Raw genomic sequence first — 14,223 nt, 5'->3', positions numbered from 1 at the left:
AAGCTAGAGGACCACAGAGCACTAGCCCTGAGTCCAACTATGAACAGTCTTGGCTTCATGTCCAAACTCTGGATATGTGCAGTGCCTCCCACGCCAAAGAACTAGCAGCGTAGCCTGAACGAGGTCATGCTGCCTCCCTGAGCCTCTATTTCCACACTCTAAAACCTCATGTGACACCTCTGTCTAGTGCACCCTCACACACACTAACTTGCAGGGCCACCAAACGTGAGGACAGTAGTGTCGCTGGAGAGAAAACTGACTGAAGAGAAGTAAGGCGAACTGGCCAGAGCCGGGCTCAGCTGGGGCTGTGAACACCCCAGGGCTGCTGGACGGAGCAGCCACCTGTGAAATGCTAGCGTCTTGGAGAAGCCATTGAACCATCTGGAATGACTGCATCCACAGTCTAGACCACATCTCAACCCTGGGAACACCTTGTCTCATCCCCGGGAGTTTAATTAAAATAGGCTGGGTGGGCCTTAGTAAGGTCTATTTCCGAAGCTCTCTATAGAATTCAGACTCGAAAGCAGATAGAAAATCCTTGATCCTGACCCTCCCTCCTCACCTTAGGCCTATAACAGTGCTAACAGAACATACAGGAAGCCAGGAGAACCCTCTAGAGCAGCAGTTCTCACTCTGCAGGTCGAGACCCCTTTGGGAGCTGAACATCAGATATCCTGCACATCAGATATCCTGCATATCAGATATGTATATTATGATTCAAAAGAGTAGCAAGATTACAATTATGAAGTAGCAATGAAATAATCTTGTGGTCGGGAGTCAACCACAACCTGAGGACTTATATTAAAGGGCACCAGGAAGGTTGAGAGTCATTGCTCTAAAGAACCTGGACCTAGGTGTTCCACTATTTGAGGTGAAGCCCTCCCTGGCAAGTGCCACATCTCATCCCTTTGGGACACACGTCCCCAGCCATGCCGTGCATAAGTATTTGTCTGTGAGGGAGCACCACAGTGAATGGTAGCTGCCTGTGTAGCTGTCTGGGCAGTCGTCAGATTGAGAAAGCTGGGTGGAATTTACCAGATGCACCACTGCAGCAGGAGGGGTCGAGAAGGTGGGGGTGGGGAGGTGGGTATGAGGGGGCATTGGGGGTGGGGCAAGAAGAAGGAAAACACAGACTACTGAGCTAGCCACTGGCTACATCCTGTCTCAGCCTGGCCAGCATGCCCTCCAGTCAGCATGGCTTTCTCTCAGTTCCACACTAGAGCGAAACAAAAAAATCCTAAGCCAAGGGTTCTCATTTCTTTTTTCGAAAATAAAAATGGTTTTGAGGTTATCTGGTTCATTGTCATCTTGTGACCGTAGCTTAGTTAATCTGGAGAGAGGTCGAGGCCAACCGGAGAGGGTATAGAAAGGCAAAGATGTTTAAGTATCAACTAAGCAAATACAAGTCTCCCTAAAAACCATATTTTAAATTTCACACCATCCCCCTTGTCTTGCCAGCAATGTATCAGTAATGAACAAGCCACCGGGTAGGCGTGAGGAGCCAAAGGCGAGCCCAAGGGTCAACCTTCTACCACCCGTTCTGCACTGGATGCATTTTTGCCCCCAGCACTCAGCCTTCTGCTCCCTAGTGTTCCAACCAAACCGGGTGAAAGTCATGGCTGACCGCTGTCTGTTTATATTCCCCCTAATAAAAGGACCTGGAGAGGAGGGCTTAAATGGGGGAGGCTTACATGGGGGTTAACCCCAGAAAGCAATAGAAGGGGGCAGAAGGAAAAAGCAACCAGAAAGAGGAGAAGGAAGACAGTGTTATCACCTCAAGTAGCTATAGAGCTTAATATTCCCAGAGAACTCTGGGAAATTGGCACAACCCACACCCTAAACTAGACTGTTCCACTAGACGAAGAAGGAAGGTACTCACGGTCAGAGCACTTCTGGCCTGCCCTCCTAGTAGGCCCCAAGGTTCAAAGCCCTCAGGCTCTAGGAGCTAGAAGTTAGACAGGCAGACACACGCCAAGGGCTCATGCCCAAGAGCGTCAGGGACCTGGACATCTGCTTCGCTGATGCAGGACCTTACAGGACCGTTAGTGGGCTGTTCTCACACAAGTTCCTGCAGTGGCTGTTGGGTGGAGGGGAGGAAAAGGTTCTCCCTCTTTGGGTTAATATTCAGGTCAAACGAGGTAGGGTCTACAAGATGGTTCAGCAGTTGAACGTGTTTGCTGCACAAGCCTGCTGGCCTGAGTTGGATCCCTGGTACCCGTGGTGGAAGGAGAGAACTTGCTCCTGAAACCTAGCCTCTGACCTCTGCCTGCGTGCAAACTCACAGGAACAGTAACGAGAATGTTAATTGTTCAAAAGAAAAACCTAGAGACAAGGAAAGAAAAGAATACTACGGTCATGTAGCCAGGCTTGGTGGTACAGGTTTATTTTCCCAGGATTTTTGGAGACTGAGACTTAGGGTGATTAACTCAAGCTTGAGGCCAATCTGGGCTATTTACCACATTCAAGGCCGAGATGGGCTACAGTGTAAGACCCCGTCTCGGAAACAAACAAAGCAATTGGACTCTGCACGGGGTGCTTTAGGCAGTGCCCCAGGGTGAAGCAGACTCCTTACCTATTCACTGCTTAGGACCAATCCTTTAGGAGATCCCTTATTTTGGAGACTCAGGATAGGAGAGGAAGAAGTCACATTTAGAGAAATGATGATCTGAAATGACCGTTACTACCTCCCCATGGTCAGCTACACACTCGGAGCCCGAAGCAAGAATTCTAGAAACACATTCGGCGGAGCCCAGTTCTTCCATGCAGAAGCCCAACCCGCTCTCAGCCTAAGGGCAGCAGACAACTCCTGAGAGAAGCTGAAGCCAGATAAAGGAGACTAGGACTAGCCTGGTCCAGCCCCGTCCTTTTGTTTCCTATAGGATTTCTGACCCAGATGGAAGATGAGACTTACAGGCAGCCAGCCAGCGGAGCCTGGGCAATCTCCTTCTAAGGGAGGCGAGCTGCCAAACACGGGCCTCCACACGCCTCAGTGTGGTGTCCTTGGTTGGTCTATCCCTGAGGCAGAGGCAGGGGACTGGATGGAAAGCAAGTCCTGGGAGTGCTGCAGTACGTTCTACCAACACTAGTGTCCCCTGTTCCACATTCCCTGCAGAGGGGCGGGGGGGACTCATCTGGGATCAAATATATCTGATAAAGACTTCATGCAATATCCTCTTTTGGCAATGTATTAATGTATTAAAACCTTTTAAACCTGGGAATTCTGTTCAACCCCTAGAGCTGTCCCTCAAGGTCTTAAGGGGGCTTGGTTCCAGGACCTATCTCACACACCAAAACCTACAGACGTTTCAAGCCCGTATATAAGATAGGGCGAGGTTTACACATAACCCGCACACATCCACCCATATGTTAAACCATCTCTGGAGTCCTTATATCACCTAATACAATGTAAATGCTATGTGACTTTATTGCAAGCTCCGCTCTGTTTGGGGAACAGTGGCAAGAAAAATTTGTGTCTGTACATGTTCAGCACAGACTCAAATGTTTTTTCAATCTGCGGTATTTGGATCCACAGAGGCAGAACCCACAGAGGCAGAAGGTTGACCATGCTTCCCAAACTCATTTAACATAGACTGTATGAGTATCCATGAAATCTAAGTTAATGGCCTTCTCGGGAATATGCTTGATGCGAGACTCTGGGCTAAGGGCCATCCTGAGAGAGCTGGGACCCGGGTGAACCAACCCGCAGCCCTTCAGCCTAGCACAGTGCCTGGGTCACAGGAGGCACCAATGACAGATGGTTGTCGGAATGAATGGGGAAGGCTGTGTGACGGTTTCCCAGTCTGGGAAGTGGTATTGTACCAGCAGTGCCAGGCGGCAGCCCCGCTTCTAAGGCACGCACTTCAAAATTGCTGCAGGAGGGTTTTGGAAGCCCTGCTCAGAGTTTAGGATTACAACCCACCAAAATAGGCTTCCAAGCCGAGCGGCTGGCTCCCTTCTGTGGAGGTGTTGGTCTAGCACTTCAGCGAAGCCTACAGTCGGCGTGCAGACATCCACCCACCCCACCACCCATTCATTCATTCCGTTTGTTCATTCAGAGCCTCAGTGAGCACCTACTATGTACGTACATCACGCTGGGGAGACATGAGACCTGGAGCCCCCGGGGTCCCTCTGAAAGTATAGCTAGCCTGCTGTGTGCCCAGTGACAATGTCCACTGCCCAGGGAGCCCTAGAAGCAGAAGGCTAGAGAGTGATGTCAGATGGCCTCAGCCCCAGAGTAGCAGTGTGTAAACCCCCAAAGCAAGAGGTGGCTAGGAGGGGCACATTTCATGCTGACACATGAGGCTGGGCTACAGAACAAAGCTCCTTCTGTCTCCTTCTGTTTTGTTTGTCTCCCCCTCCTCTGACTATGTCCCTTTGTTCCCAGGGGCAACCCTGCCCCCACTCCCAAGCTCTTCCTCTCCCCATACCAGCAGCAACACTCTCTTACGACTTTCCTGAACTCGGACTTCGCTCCTTCAAACCTGATTCCCTAATCCCTTCCCTATCCCCTGTCCTCCTCCTTTTCCTGTGTTTTCTACACCAACTGGCAAACCTAGCCACGCCCCCTCTCTACTGCCCCTGCCCTATCACAGTAACTACAGATTGCTCTGCCCCCCCAACAGGAAATAGAGGCTAGAATGGTGGGGGAGAGGGGTGAGTGGAGAGCAGCAATTCCAAGCTGGACATCTCCCATGCAGGCTCACTGCTACCACCATCCAATCACCTTCCAGATCTGCATCCCTGAATGAGCACGCACTTACCAGCCCCTCCTGGAGGCCACTCAGCAGACATGCACAATGCTGCTGCTTTCCACAGGGGTCACGCACTATGATCTGAAAATAGTCTGTGACTCTCCAAAGATCCATAGTGCTTAAAAGATTGGTCCCCAGAGTGACACTCGCTACTGGGAATCGGTGGAACCTTTGAGATATGAGGTCTTTCAGGGGTTCCTAAGGTCGCCGGAAGTTTGACTTCTTGGCAGTTTTGTCTGATTTTTCTTCTATCCATGGACTCTGTGGCCCAGGCTGGCCTCAAACTTACCATGTAGTTGAGGATGGCCTTGAACTTCTGAATCCCCTGCCTCCACCTAAGAGATTAAGACATGGCTGCTTTGCCGGGTTTACATTGCTGGGTCAGGTGTTTTATCTCATCCAGCTTTCTCTCCTCCTCCTGGTTAAGGTGTGACCACTTGACTCTACCTGCATGGGCCCCTGCCTCTGCTGATCATTAAGCGGCAGTGCTCATGGGAGATGAGCTAACGTGGACACCATGTCCCTGAACCTCTCAAGCTTTAGTAAATAAACACTTACTTTGTAATAAAAAGTTTGCTACCGAGGTTTCTTGTTATAATTGTGAGGAATGAAATCATATACTGAGAAGACAGTGCTGAGGTGAGCAGAGAACCCAGGAGACCGCTGTGCTGCCCTGCATGCTAAGCCATTGGATCCTAGGCTGGGCTGTCACCAGAGAGAGCCCCTCTTGCTCATTAAGACCAGGAGAGCTTGGAATACTAGATCTAGGCTGTTTTAGAAGAAAGAGAAGGAGGAGGAGGAGGAGGAGGAGGAGGAGGAGGAGGAGGAGGAGGAGGAGGAGGAGGAGGAAGAGGAGGAGGAGGAAGAGGAGGAGGAGGAGGAGGAAGAGGAGGAGAGAGAGGAGGAGGGGAGGAAGAGGAGGAGAAAAGAAGAGGAAGGGAGGGGAGGAGGAAGAGAAGAAAGAGGGAAGATAGGGAAGGGGGATGGGGGAAGGAGAAAGAGGAAGGAGAAGGAAGAGGAGAAATAGTTCAGGTTGAGGGATTTATTGCATGTAGCCCTTGCTTAACATGCTCAAGGCCCTGTGTTGATCCCTAGCACCAAAACAAATAAACAAATCCAACAATTTCTGGCATCCGTCCCAGATCCTTGGAAGTTGCACTTTCTAGCAGCACCTGTGTATCTGCATCTTCCAAAATCCCCACAGAGGACAGTGATAGCCTAGGATAGGCTCAGTGATAAACTAACGGAGGTGAGCTCTTACTGCCACAGTGCCACAGCGAGCCTAGCAGGCAGCCTTCTGGCTCCACGCTTGCACCCCACTGACAGACAGCATCTTCTTCAGTCACTGCAAATCCAGTTGCCAAAAAGGCCTCCTACCTGGGGCGAAAATATGCCTCTATTTTCTGCCCTAAAACCTATCCTTGGGAGCAACCAAAACTGAGTTAGCACCTCTTGTAAACTCCAACAAGAAATCACAACAGCTTGTCTAGTTCATTTCTCTCCTGCAGTATCCGACACTCTGTCAACTGTCCCCTTAGAATTCAAGGTCTTTAGTACTATAGTACTAGTCACCTCCCTCTGAATTTTAGAACTAAACATCATACGTGACAAGATTTCAACCTTCCTACAAACTGGATCTCATATAATAGAACCAAGAGTTCTACCTACTTTTCCTACAGTCACACCAAAGATGGACTTATGGGAGGTCATTGTTTGTTTGTTTGTTTTTTCTCCCACAACCCACAGACCACCCACTAGAGCTCACTGTTTGTTAATTAGAAATCCCTGGATTTTGTTCATAGTGTTATAGAGATCTTTCCCATCTTGCAACTGGACATTGCCTTGAGAAGGTGAAAGTGTGTGTGCATGTGCGTGTGTATGTGTGTGCACCTGTGCATGGGTGTGTAAGTGTGCATGTATGTGCATGCCTGCATTGTATATATATATGTTCATACATGCATGTATGTATGTAAAAATGTGTGTGCACATGTGTGTATGTGTGCATACCTGCATGCGTGTGTGCATGTGTGAATGTTCATGCCTGCATGTGTGTATGCATGCCTGCGTGTATGTATATGTGTGTGTACAATGTGTCTGTATATGCATGTATGTATAAAACTTTGACTTTCGGGGTTGGGGATTTAGCCCAGTGGTAGAGCACTTGCTGAGCAGGCACAAGGCCCTGGGTTCGGTCCCCAGCTCCAAAAAAAAGAAAAAAGAAAAAAAAAAAACCTTTGACTTTCCAGTTTGCTGCATTCCAGTTTGAGCCAGCTACTCCTATCTGATAAGCATGGATAAGAGAAGAATATGCTCGAACATCACTTAGATAACTATACCCAAAGGACTTATGGGAAAAACCATGGTGAAGTTCTCAGCATGGGAAGTTTCCATTCCCAGCACTCCTGAGAAGTAAGCAATCCCAAACTGGGCCTGCCACAAAATGAAAGAAGTTAGCTGAGGTATTATGTAGGCCTTGTGAACAGGAAGTCACCCAGCTAGGAGCCGGCATAACCTAGGAAGAGTCCCTCCTGGGGTCCCCTGCCCCACCCCTACTCCCACATTTGACTGGAACCCTGGTGGCAGTTCCATGTCTCTCAGGAGAGGAGGTGGCCTGGCCCAAGCCTGGGCCTTATTCTGATGCCAACTCCCAGCATTGACACAGGCACTCGTGGCCAAGGCCTGTCTGCACAGGACAGCTTGGGTCCCAACCCTTTGTGTAGAGAAGTTGGAGAGGTCATGTATCCTCTGTATGGACAAATGTGAGTATACTGTTCCTGAGATCTTATGTGCACATCGACTTAGACTGACTATGAGGATCTCCATCAACCCAGCAGCAGACCATTCTGACCTTCTGAGTTGTCACTAACGGGCTCTTCCCCCTCATATCACTGATTCTTCCCCCTCCCAAGAGCTAGCAAAAGACCCCCACCCCCAATCTAGAAGCCTGCTCGAGCTCTGCCAGGAGCCACATCTACTCCCCTCTAAGTACCCTGTCCTAGCTGCCTGCAAAAGGAAAACAGAATTGAAAACAATTAGGAAACAGAACTAGCAAATGCAATTAGCCCCGAGGCTAATTGAGGGGCGACAAACAGACCCTCCTCTGTTCCAGACTTAAAGCCGACCCTGACTCCAGCCTGCGGGCTTCACTTGTGGCCAGGTTGCCCTTGCACAGAAATACAAGTGATGAAGAATTAACTGGCGGAAGACAATGCAGGGACTGTAGGGTAAGTGTGTCCCTTTCCATGTGACCCAGCAGCAGCACACTTTGGGGAGGCCACGGTGACCCATCAGAAGGCCTCTGGGCCATGTTCCAGAGCGAGGAGGCGGCTTCTAGGCAGATACTGTGAAACACACCGGCTGCAGGAGCAGGGGGGCAAGGGAGTAGATCACTCAAGCCCCTAGGCTCAAAGATTAAATGACAAGAGGGTGAACCAGGCCCTCCCTGGGGAGCTCAGGTCAATAATGATAATTCGCTATCATTAGAATAATGAGAAAGGCAAGAACCCTTGGAAGCCAGCCCAAAACAAGCAGGTCAGAGCTGCAAGGATCTCCTCTGAAAGGCTTTCCAGCCACCCCAGCACTAGTCAGACAGACTGATGGACGGACAAGCAGATAGGCAGACAAGCAGGCACATGCACATATGCTTGTCCCTGAACAGCCATGGGACTCCATTCCTGACCTACATCCTCATCCTTACTTCCTCGAGGCAGACATGCACACGTGCTCAGTCACGGAACATCACCCACACAGTGCCTGTGCCGTTCTGATGGCTGGAACAACTGGTGACAGTTGTCAGTTTCAAACAGGTACAAAAGAAGACATACAAGAAACCACTAAGCTAAGCTTCTCCCAAAGGGGCTGGGAGAGAAGAAGGGTGAGGAGCTACGGCAGATAGAAGTCAAGAGGCGGGGGGTGGGCATCCCCCCTGCAAGCTCCCGAGAAACTCGCAGGGTCAGAATCTTCCCACCAGAGGTTGTGCCAAGCAGGTTTAATGTGGCCACAAAATAAAACATCCCACATTTGAACAGGGTCCCTACTTCCCAAAGAGCTTGTCCATCCATCTCACTTCCTAAGATATCTCTGGAAGAAAGAAATGACTGTCTTCTGGAGTTCAAATGAACACCTCACCCCCACAGGTCCCCAGGACATTATCTCCAAAAACATTCTCTGACAGCCAAGAACGGGTAATAGTTGTGGGAGCATGCTTGTTTGTGTGTGAGTGCACACAGAGGCTTTATGTAGCAGAGTGGGATACAGTCAAACAAAAATGAGGTTGCCATGGCAACAGGCTCCAGCATCATTGCAGCCTATTAACACAAGTGAGGAATGTGTTTGGCAGATGCTCGAGTGTTATTTATGGTATGGGTGTAGCACAGGGACCTCTAACAGGCAAAGGAGGAAAAAAAACCAACAACCTATGACACTCCTACTGTACCCTCAAGTGAGGGGATAAAACCATGAGAGCAATGCACGAGCATAGAAGAGGCTGAGAGGCCAAAGAAGAAGGCAGAACGAGCTGAAAGGCCGAGGAAAGGGTAGGTGCTGGAGTGGATGGAGAAGAAAGAGGAAGTGAGAGGGAAGGAGCAGGTGGGGAGAGAGGAAGAAAGGAGTACCCAGTACCACCAAGAGGGGCCCCTGCACCTCCAGTCTTAGTAATCTTCCAGGTGAAGACCAACATGCTAAGAAACCAAGGGCTGCTTCCCTGACTGAGCCAAGATGAAGCCCACACATCAAAGGGGTGGGGCAAAGCACACAGACTAGATCTTGCTGAGAGCCCCAGGCTATAGTAGGGTAGATGTTAGCCTTGCAGACATGAAGAAATGCTCCCAGAATGTACTGTCAGCCTGCTACACGGTCCAAACGCCACAGAGTGGAGAGGCAGGGTCAGCAGTGAGGGGCATCAGAGCTCAAACACGGAACAGGTTTACTATCACCACCTGTCCTGGGCACGAGTCTTCATTAGGGAAACGAACTTAACAACTAACCAGAGTCACTCTCCAACACCTGCTGCTTTAAAGCAATCTGAGGTGAGGTAAACGCTTGGCTGGTCCACTTCCGTTTCTCCATCACCCAGCACAGTTTTTACTCAAGAAAGACACATTCTGGGTCATGCATAATCTGAAAGTCAAGTACAAAAAATAAAATAATAAAATAAAATAGAAGGTGCTGTTTTCTCTGAGACCAAACAGAAAGAATGTTTGTGTTCCCTTGTCTTGGCCCAATCCTATCCAGCTCTGCTAGACTTAGAGAAGATATTTTAAAAAAAGAAAAAAAAAGTTAAGTATAAACCTACTCCAAACCCTGCAGCCAAGGAAAAAGTCTAAAGACCACAGTGGGGGAAAAAAAAAAAAAAAGCCTGGCATGTGGACGGGTAGAGAGGGAGGGAAGAAGGACTAGCCTGAGGAACCACCAGGGAAAATCCAGCTGACAGACAAGATTGCACAGTCTTGTTCACGCTAAGACGAGGCTTGGGTTTATCTCCACGAAAGCCTATGCTCAGGACTACCTCTCATTGTTGTCAGACCTCAGGTTCTCAAGTCTGTAAGTGCCTTGAGCTAGCCTGGAAACCTCCACTGCCACACACAAGCCAAAGACTCTTCCTTCCAAAGAAGAGCTGCGCCCACCCCACCCCCCACTGACACAATGCCCATTTAAGACTGTAGCCCCATAACGACAGTAGCAACCCTTTCAAACAACAACCATATCTTAAAAGATGGCTCTCAAGTTCAAAGCTGATGTCTAAACCCCCTCCCTTTGTGATACCAGATCAGAAAAATGCACACTGCCTCCCATTTGACCTGGTCCACTCACTGGACCCCAACCAAGCCTGTGAGAAGTTACTAAATCGAGCTAGGTATCTAGTACACCTGGGGGAGGGAGAGAGGGAGAGAGAGGGAGAGAGGAGAGGGAGAGAGGGAGGAGAGAGAGAGAGAGAGAGAGAGAGAGAGAGAGAGAGGGAGGGGAGAGAGAGAGGAGAGAGAGAGGAGAGAGGAGAGAGGAGAGAGATGAGCAGCCCAGGACTCTGAGGATGTTACACTAGCAAAGTCAGTGGCTGGCAGAGAAGAACGACTGTTTCGACATGCCTCTGGGTCTACTGTTAACCAAGCAGAGAGGAGAAAACCCAGCGTGGCCATAAGAGGAGATCCTCACAAGAGGTGAGGCTCCACACTGAGGATACTCAGAGTAAAAGGGGCACAGTGAACCCTTTCATCCTCTAGAAGAGAAACTCGGGACCCAGAGAGGTCTCTCCCAGTCACAGTGCCCCATGAAGAGTCAGAACTTATATGATTTATTATTCCCCATGGGTGTGGATGTACCCTGAGGGCACGGGAGAGCGCACCCAGAAGGATGCAGCATTGGACGGGATCAAAGTCTGGGAAAAGAAGGTAGAAGAGGAGAGGAGGAGGGAAGCAATAACAAGGGAATTCTGTCGAGAGGTTCTATGAGAAGGGGCAGGTAGCAAAGGAGGGGTAGGGGCGTGCAGCGCCGTCCAAAGCTACACTCACCCACCTGCAAGACCCCAGTTGATGTTCCAAATGAACAACGTACAAACAGGCCCCATGGGGCTCACAGACTGTGGCAGAGAACAGGGTGTGGATATCAGGGAGACCATCTCACCCTGGGGTCAAGTCTGAGTCACCAGTTAACCAAGAACCATAAGTCTGATGTCCTTCTGAGCCCTAGGTTTGCCCAACAGGTCCCGTTAGGGATATAAGGTGCCTGCATATCAGCACCCGGAGTGTCCGTTGGAGAGGATCGTGATGCTCACTCCTCACAGCCGGAAAGGGGACAGCCATCACACCGGCATCACACACAGCACAATAGCTCCTTCCCACCTGTGCTAAAGGCAAATTTTGTGGCTTGGGTCACTTTGGGAGAGAAAGCAAACTTAAATCAGCTTCAAGATCCCAACAACTCCCTGCCTCAGGGGGCAGGGTTATAGACTCCTCCTTAAGACTGGGCAACAGTCTTTTACAACGCTGTGTCCAGGACCGGCTAACAAACCCACAGAGGAGTTCAGGAGGGGATGGCTACTAGAGGGTCCAGCCACTGATGTTGGGAGAGTCGTTTATACAAGACCAGAAGTTCTGAAAGAAATGGGGACTTTGAAAATGTCCCAAACCCTCCTTTTTTGCCTAAGTTGGCAATTGTGACTAGTATGAAGAATGTCCTCTACCGGGTGGCAACATTACCAGCCATACAAGAGTAGTCTTTAATAGATAAAGAAGCTAGGCCTAGAAGGCGCACCCCGCAGCGGGGCATGAAGCCTGGTCTCTCTGGCTACTTTTTACCACTTTTAACTGGTGTGGACTTAATTCCTTTTCTCTAAAATCAGGCCGACGCCTGCCCACCCCTCAATCAAGTGTGGCCAAGTGGGCCCCTACCTGTTTCAGCAGAAACTGGTCCTGGGCGTTGGTGTGCAGAGAGATGGCCAAGTGGAGAGCCGACAGAAGCACCCCGCTGAGCACCGCAGCCCTCATGCGCACAGGCAGCAGGGTGTAGATGGTATAGATGAAGAACACGGTCCACCAGATGCCCTCGGAGGCGCTGCGTGGCTGTGGCAGCAACAGGCCCACTACCTGGACGGCCAGCACCACTGCAATGAGCGCATAGCAGGCCAGGCCCATGTGGTCCTGGTGGAAGGCTGCACGGTTGCAGAGCACAGCCATGATAAGGATCACGCCCACAGCAGCTGCCAACACGGCCAGGTAGACTACCTGGAGCGGGAGCCGTGCCGCGTGGAAAGCGAGCATGACCAGGCACACGAGCACCAGCACGGCCATGAGCATGGTGAGGCTGCTCTGGTTCAGGCGGAAGAAATAGCGCTGGTACAGACGCTCCAGTTTGTCCGACGGGAACTTCTTAGAGCGGAATATCTGCAGCAAGGCCAGGCAGCAGGCGCCCAACGACAGCACCGTGCCGGTCCCAGAGCCTGACGCCACGGAACTGCCTCCATCCTCGGACCCGTCTCCATCCTCGACAGTGCCAGTTCCGGGCTCCAGCTCCTCGGCCGCTCGGCCTTTTCCTCGACGCTCCTCCAGGCCCAGCTCCACCGAGCGGGGGCGCACCTCCGTGCCACCTGCGGCCGCTGCGGCCGCCGCCGAACTGCTACTGCCGCCCGCAGGGGGCGCCCGGGTGCTGCCCCCTCCAGCCGCGCCCCGCCGCTGCCGCCTGCTGCCGCGACAGCCGTCGTCGCCGCCGCGCTCCTGCCAGGCCGACTTAGAACGGAAGCTGAAGCCGAAGCCTCCGACCAGAGGGTCGTCACCGCTTAGTGGAGGGTCTTCATCGTCGTCGCCACCGCGCCAACGGCTAGCCAGGCGCTGCTGCTGTTGTGGGGTCACCGCTCCCCCAGATCGCTTGGTGGAGCCGCGGGTCGATCCCCCGGGGGCGTGGGGGTAGCCATTGGCGCGGGAATCGGCTTCTCCCCACGCGGCGCGATGCTCCGGGCCTCCCCGGGGCGCCGGCGACGCCGCTGTCTGTGCAGCGTAGCCCGGGGGGCTCACGCTTTTGGAGCCGGACATCCCCCCCTCGGCTTCGTCGTCTTCTTCCTCTTCCCCCGGGGGCCGGGCCGGGGGTCTCCAAGGAGAGGGCGGACGGCCAAGCAGGGGGACCAGGCTAGGGTCACACGTCGAGGGAGGCCCAGGGCCCTGCGCAGCAGTGGGACATCGTGGCACCCCCGTCCTGAGCGGTGGAGGACAACGGGAAGGCTAGCGGGGAGACAGCGCAGCCCCGAGGTGAGAAGTAGCTACGAATCAGAGTCCAGAGTCCCAGGTCCGAGACGGAGTTGGCTCCGAGCCGGGGCAGTGGGGACAGCTCTGGCTGCTGCGCGGCGCGCAGAGACGTCCGGACTCCTGGCTCGCGTCGAGCTCGGGCCGGGAGTTGAGGACCAGGCGGGACGGAGAGGTGTCCTTGCGGGCGGCGCCTCTCCGAAGCTGGCAGTTCCCGGGCGCGGCGCTCGAGGCTTCTGCCTAAGCGGAGCGCAGCGACTCTCCCAGCAAGGTGGCGGCGAGGGCGGCTCGGCAGGGGTCCCGGCACGGAGACGCAGCGGGTGCCCTTTGCTCGCAGCGCACTGGGAGCGACTGGGAGGTGCAGGCTCCTGCCAGCATTATTTTCTTACGAGGGGTGGGGAGGTGGGATGGGGGGTGGAGAGGACGGGGGAGGGGGCGGCGGGCGGAGCAAGAGCTCCGGAGCCCTGGGGAGGAGGGTCCTGGAGCCCGGGGGGGCCGTCGCCCGCATCCCCCACCTCCAGAGGCGCGAGTGGGAGCGTGGCCCCCGCGAAAGGCGAACAGAGCCTCCGGCGCGTCCGCGCAGGGGGCGGGGGCGAGGACCGGCTCCTGCGGTGCGGCCCTTCCCTCCTCGTCTTCTCCCGTCCCCCAGACCCAGCAGGCTGCCCCGCGCCCGCAGGTCCCGAGGGCTGAGTCGCTGGCTCCGCAAGCCCCGGGTTCCTCGCTGCCGGCTGCTGGCCCACCGT

General features: G+C 52.8%; 1 protein-coding gene across 1 annotated transcript in view; it reads right to left on the bottom strand.

Moving 5' to 3' along the window:
- Adcy5 (adenylate cyclase 5) overlaps positions 1-13,794 on the bottom strand; it is a 146,521-nt gene extending 132,727 nt beyond the window's left edge. The window contains exon 1 of the mRNA XM_032900156.1: positions 12,137-13,794. Within this exon, the coding sequence (XP_032756047.1) occupies positions 12,137-13,273 (1,137 nt within the window). The 5' untranslated portion in view covers positions 13,274-13,794. The remainder of the gene's footprint in view (positions 1-12,136) is intronic.
- Between the last annotated feature and the right edge of the window lie 429 nt (positions 13,795-14,223).

The sequence above is a fragment of the Rattus rattus genome, chromosome 4 (assembly GCF_011064425.1).
Source record: "Rattus rattus isolate New Zealand chromosome 4, Rrattus_CSIRO_v1, whole genome shotgun sequence".
Lineage (NCBI taxonomy): Eukaryota > Metazoa > Chordata > Mammalia > Rodentia > Muridae > Rattus > Rattus rattus.
This window is presented reverse-complemented; position numbering and strand designations above follow the sequence as displayed.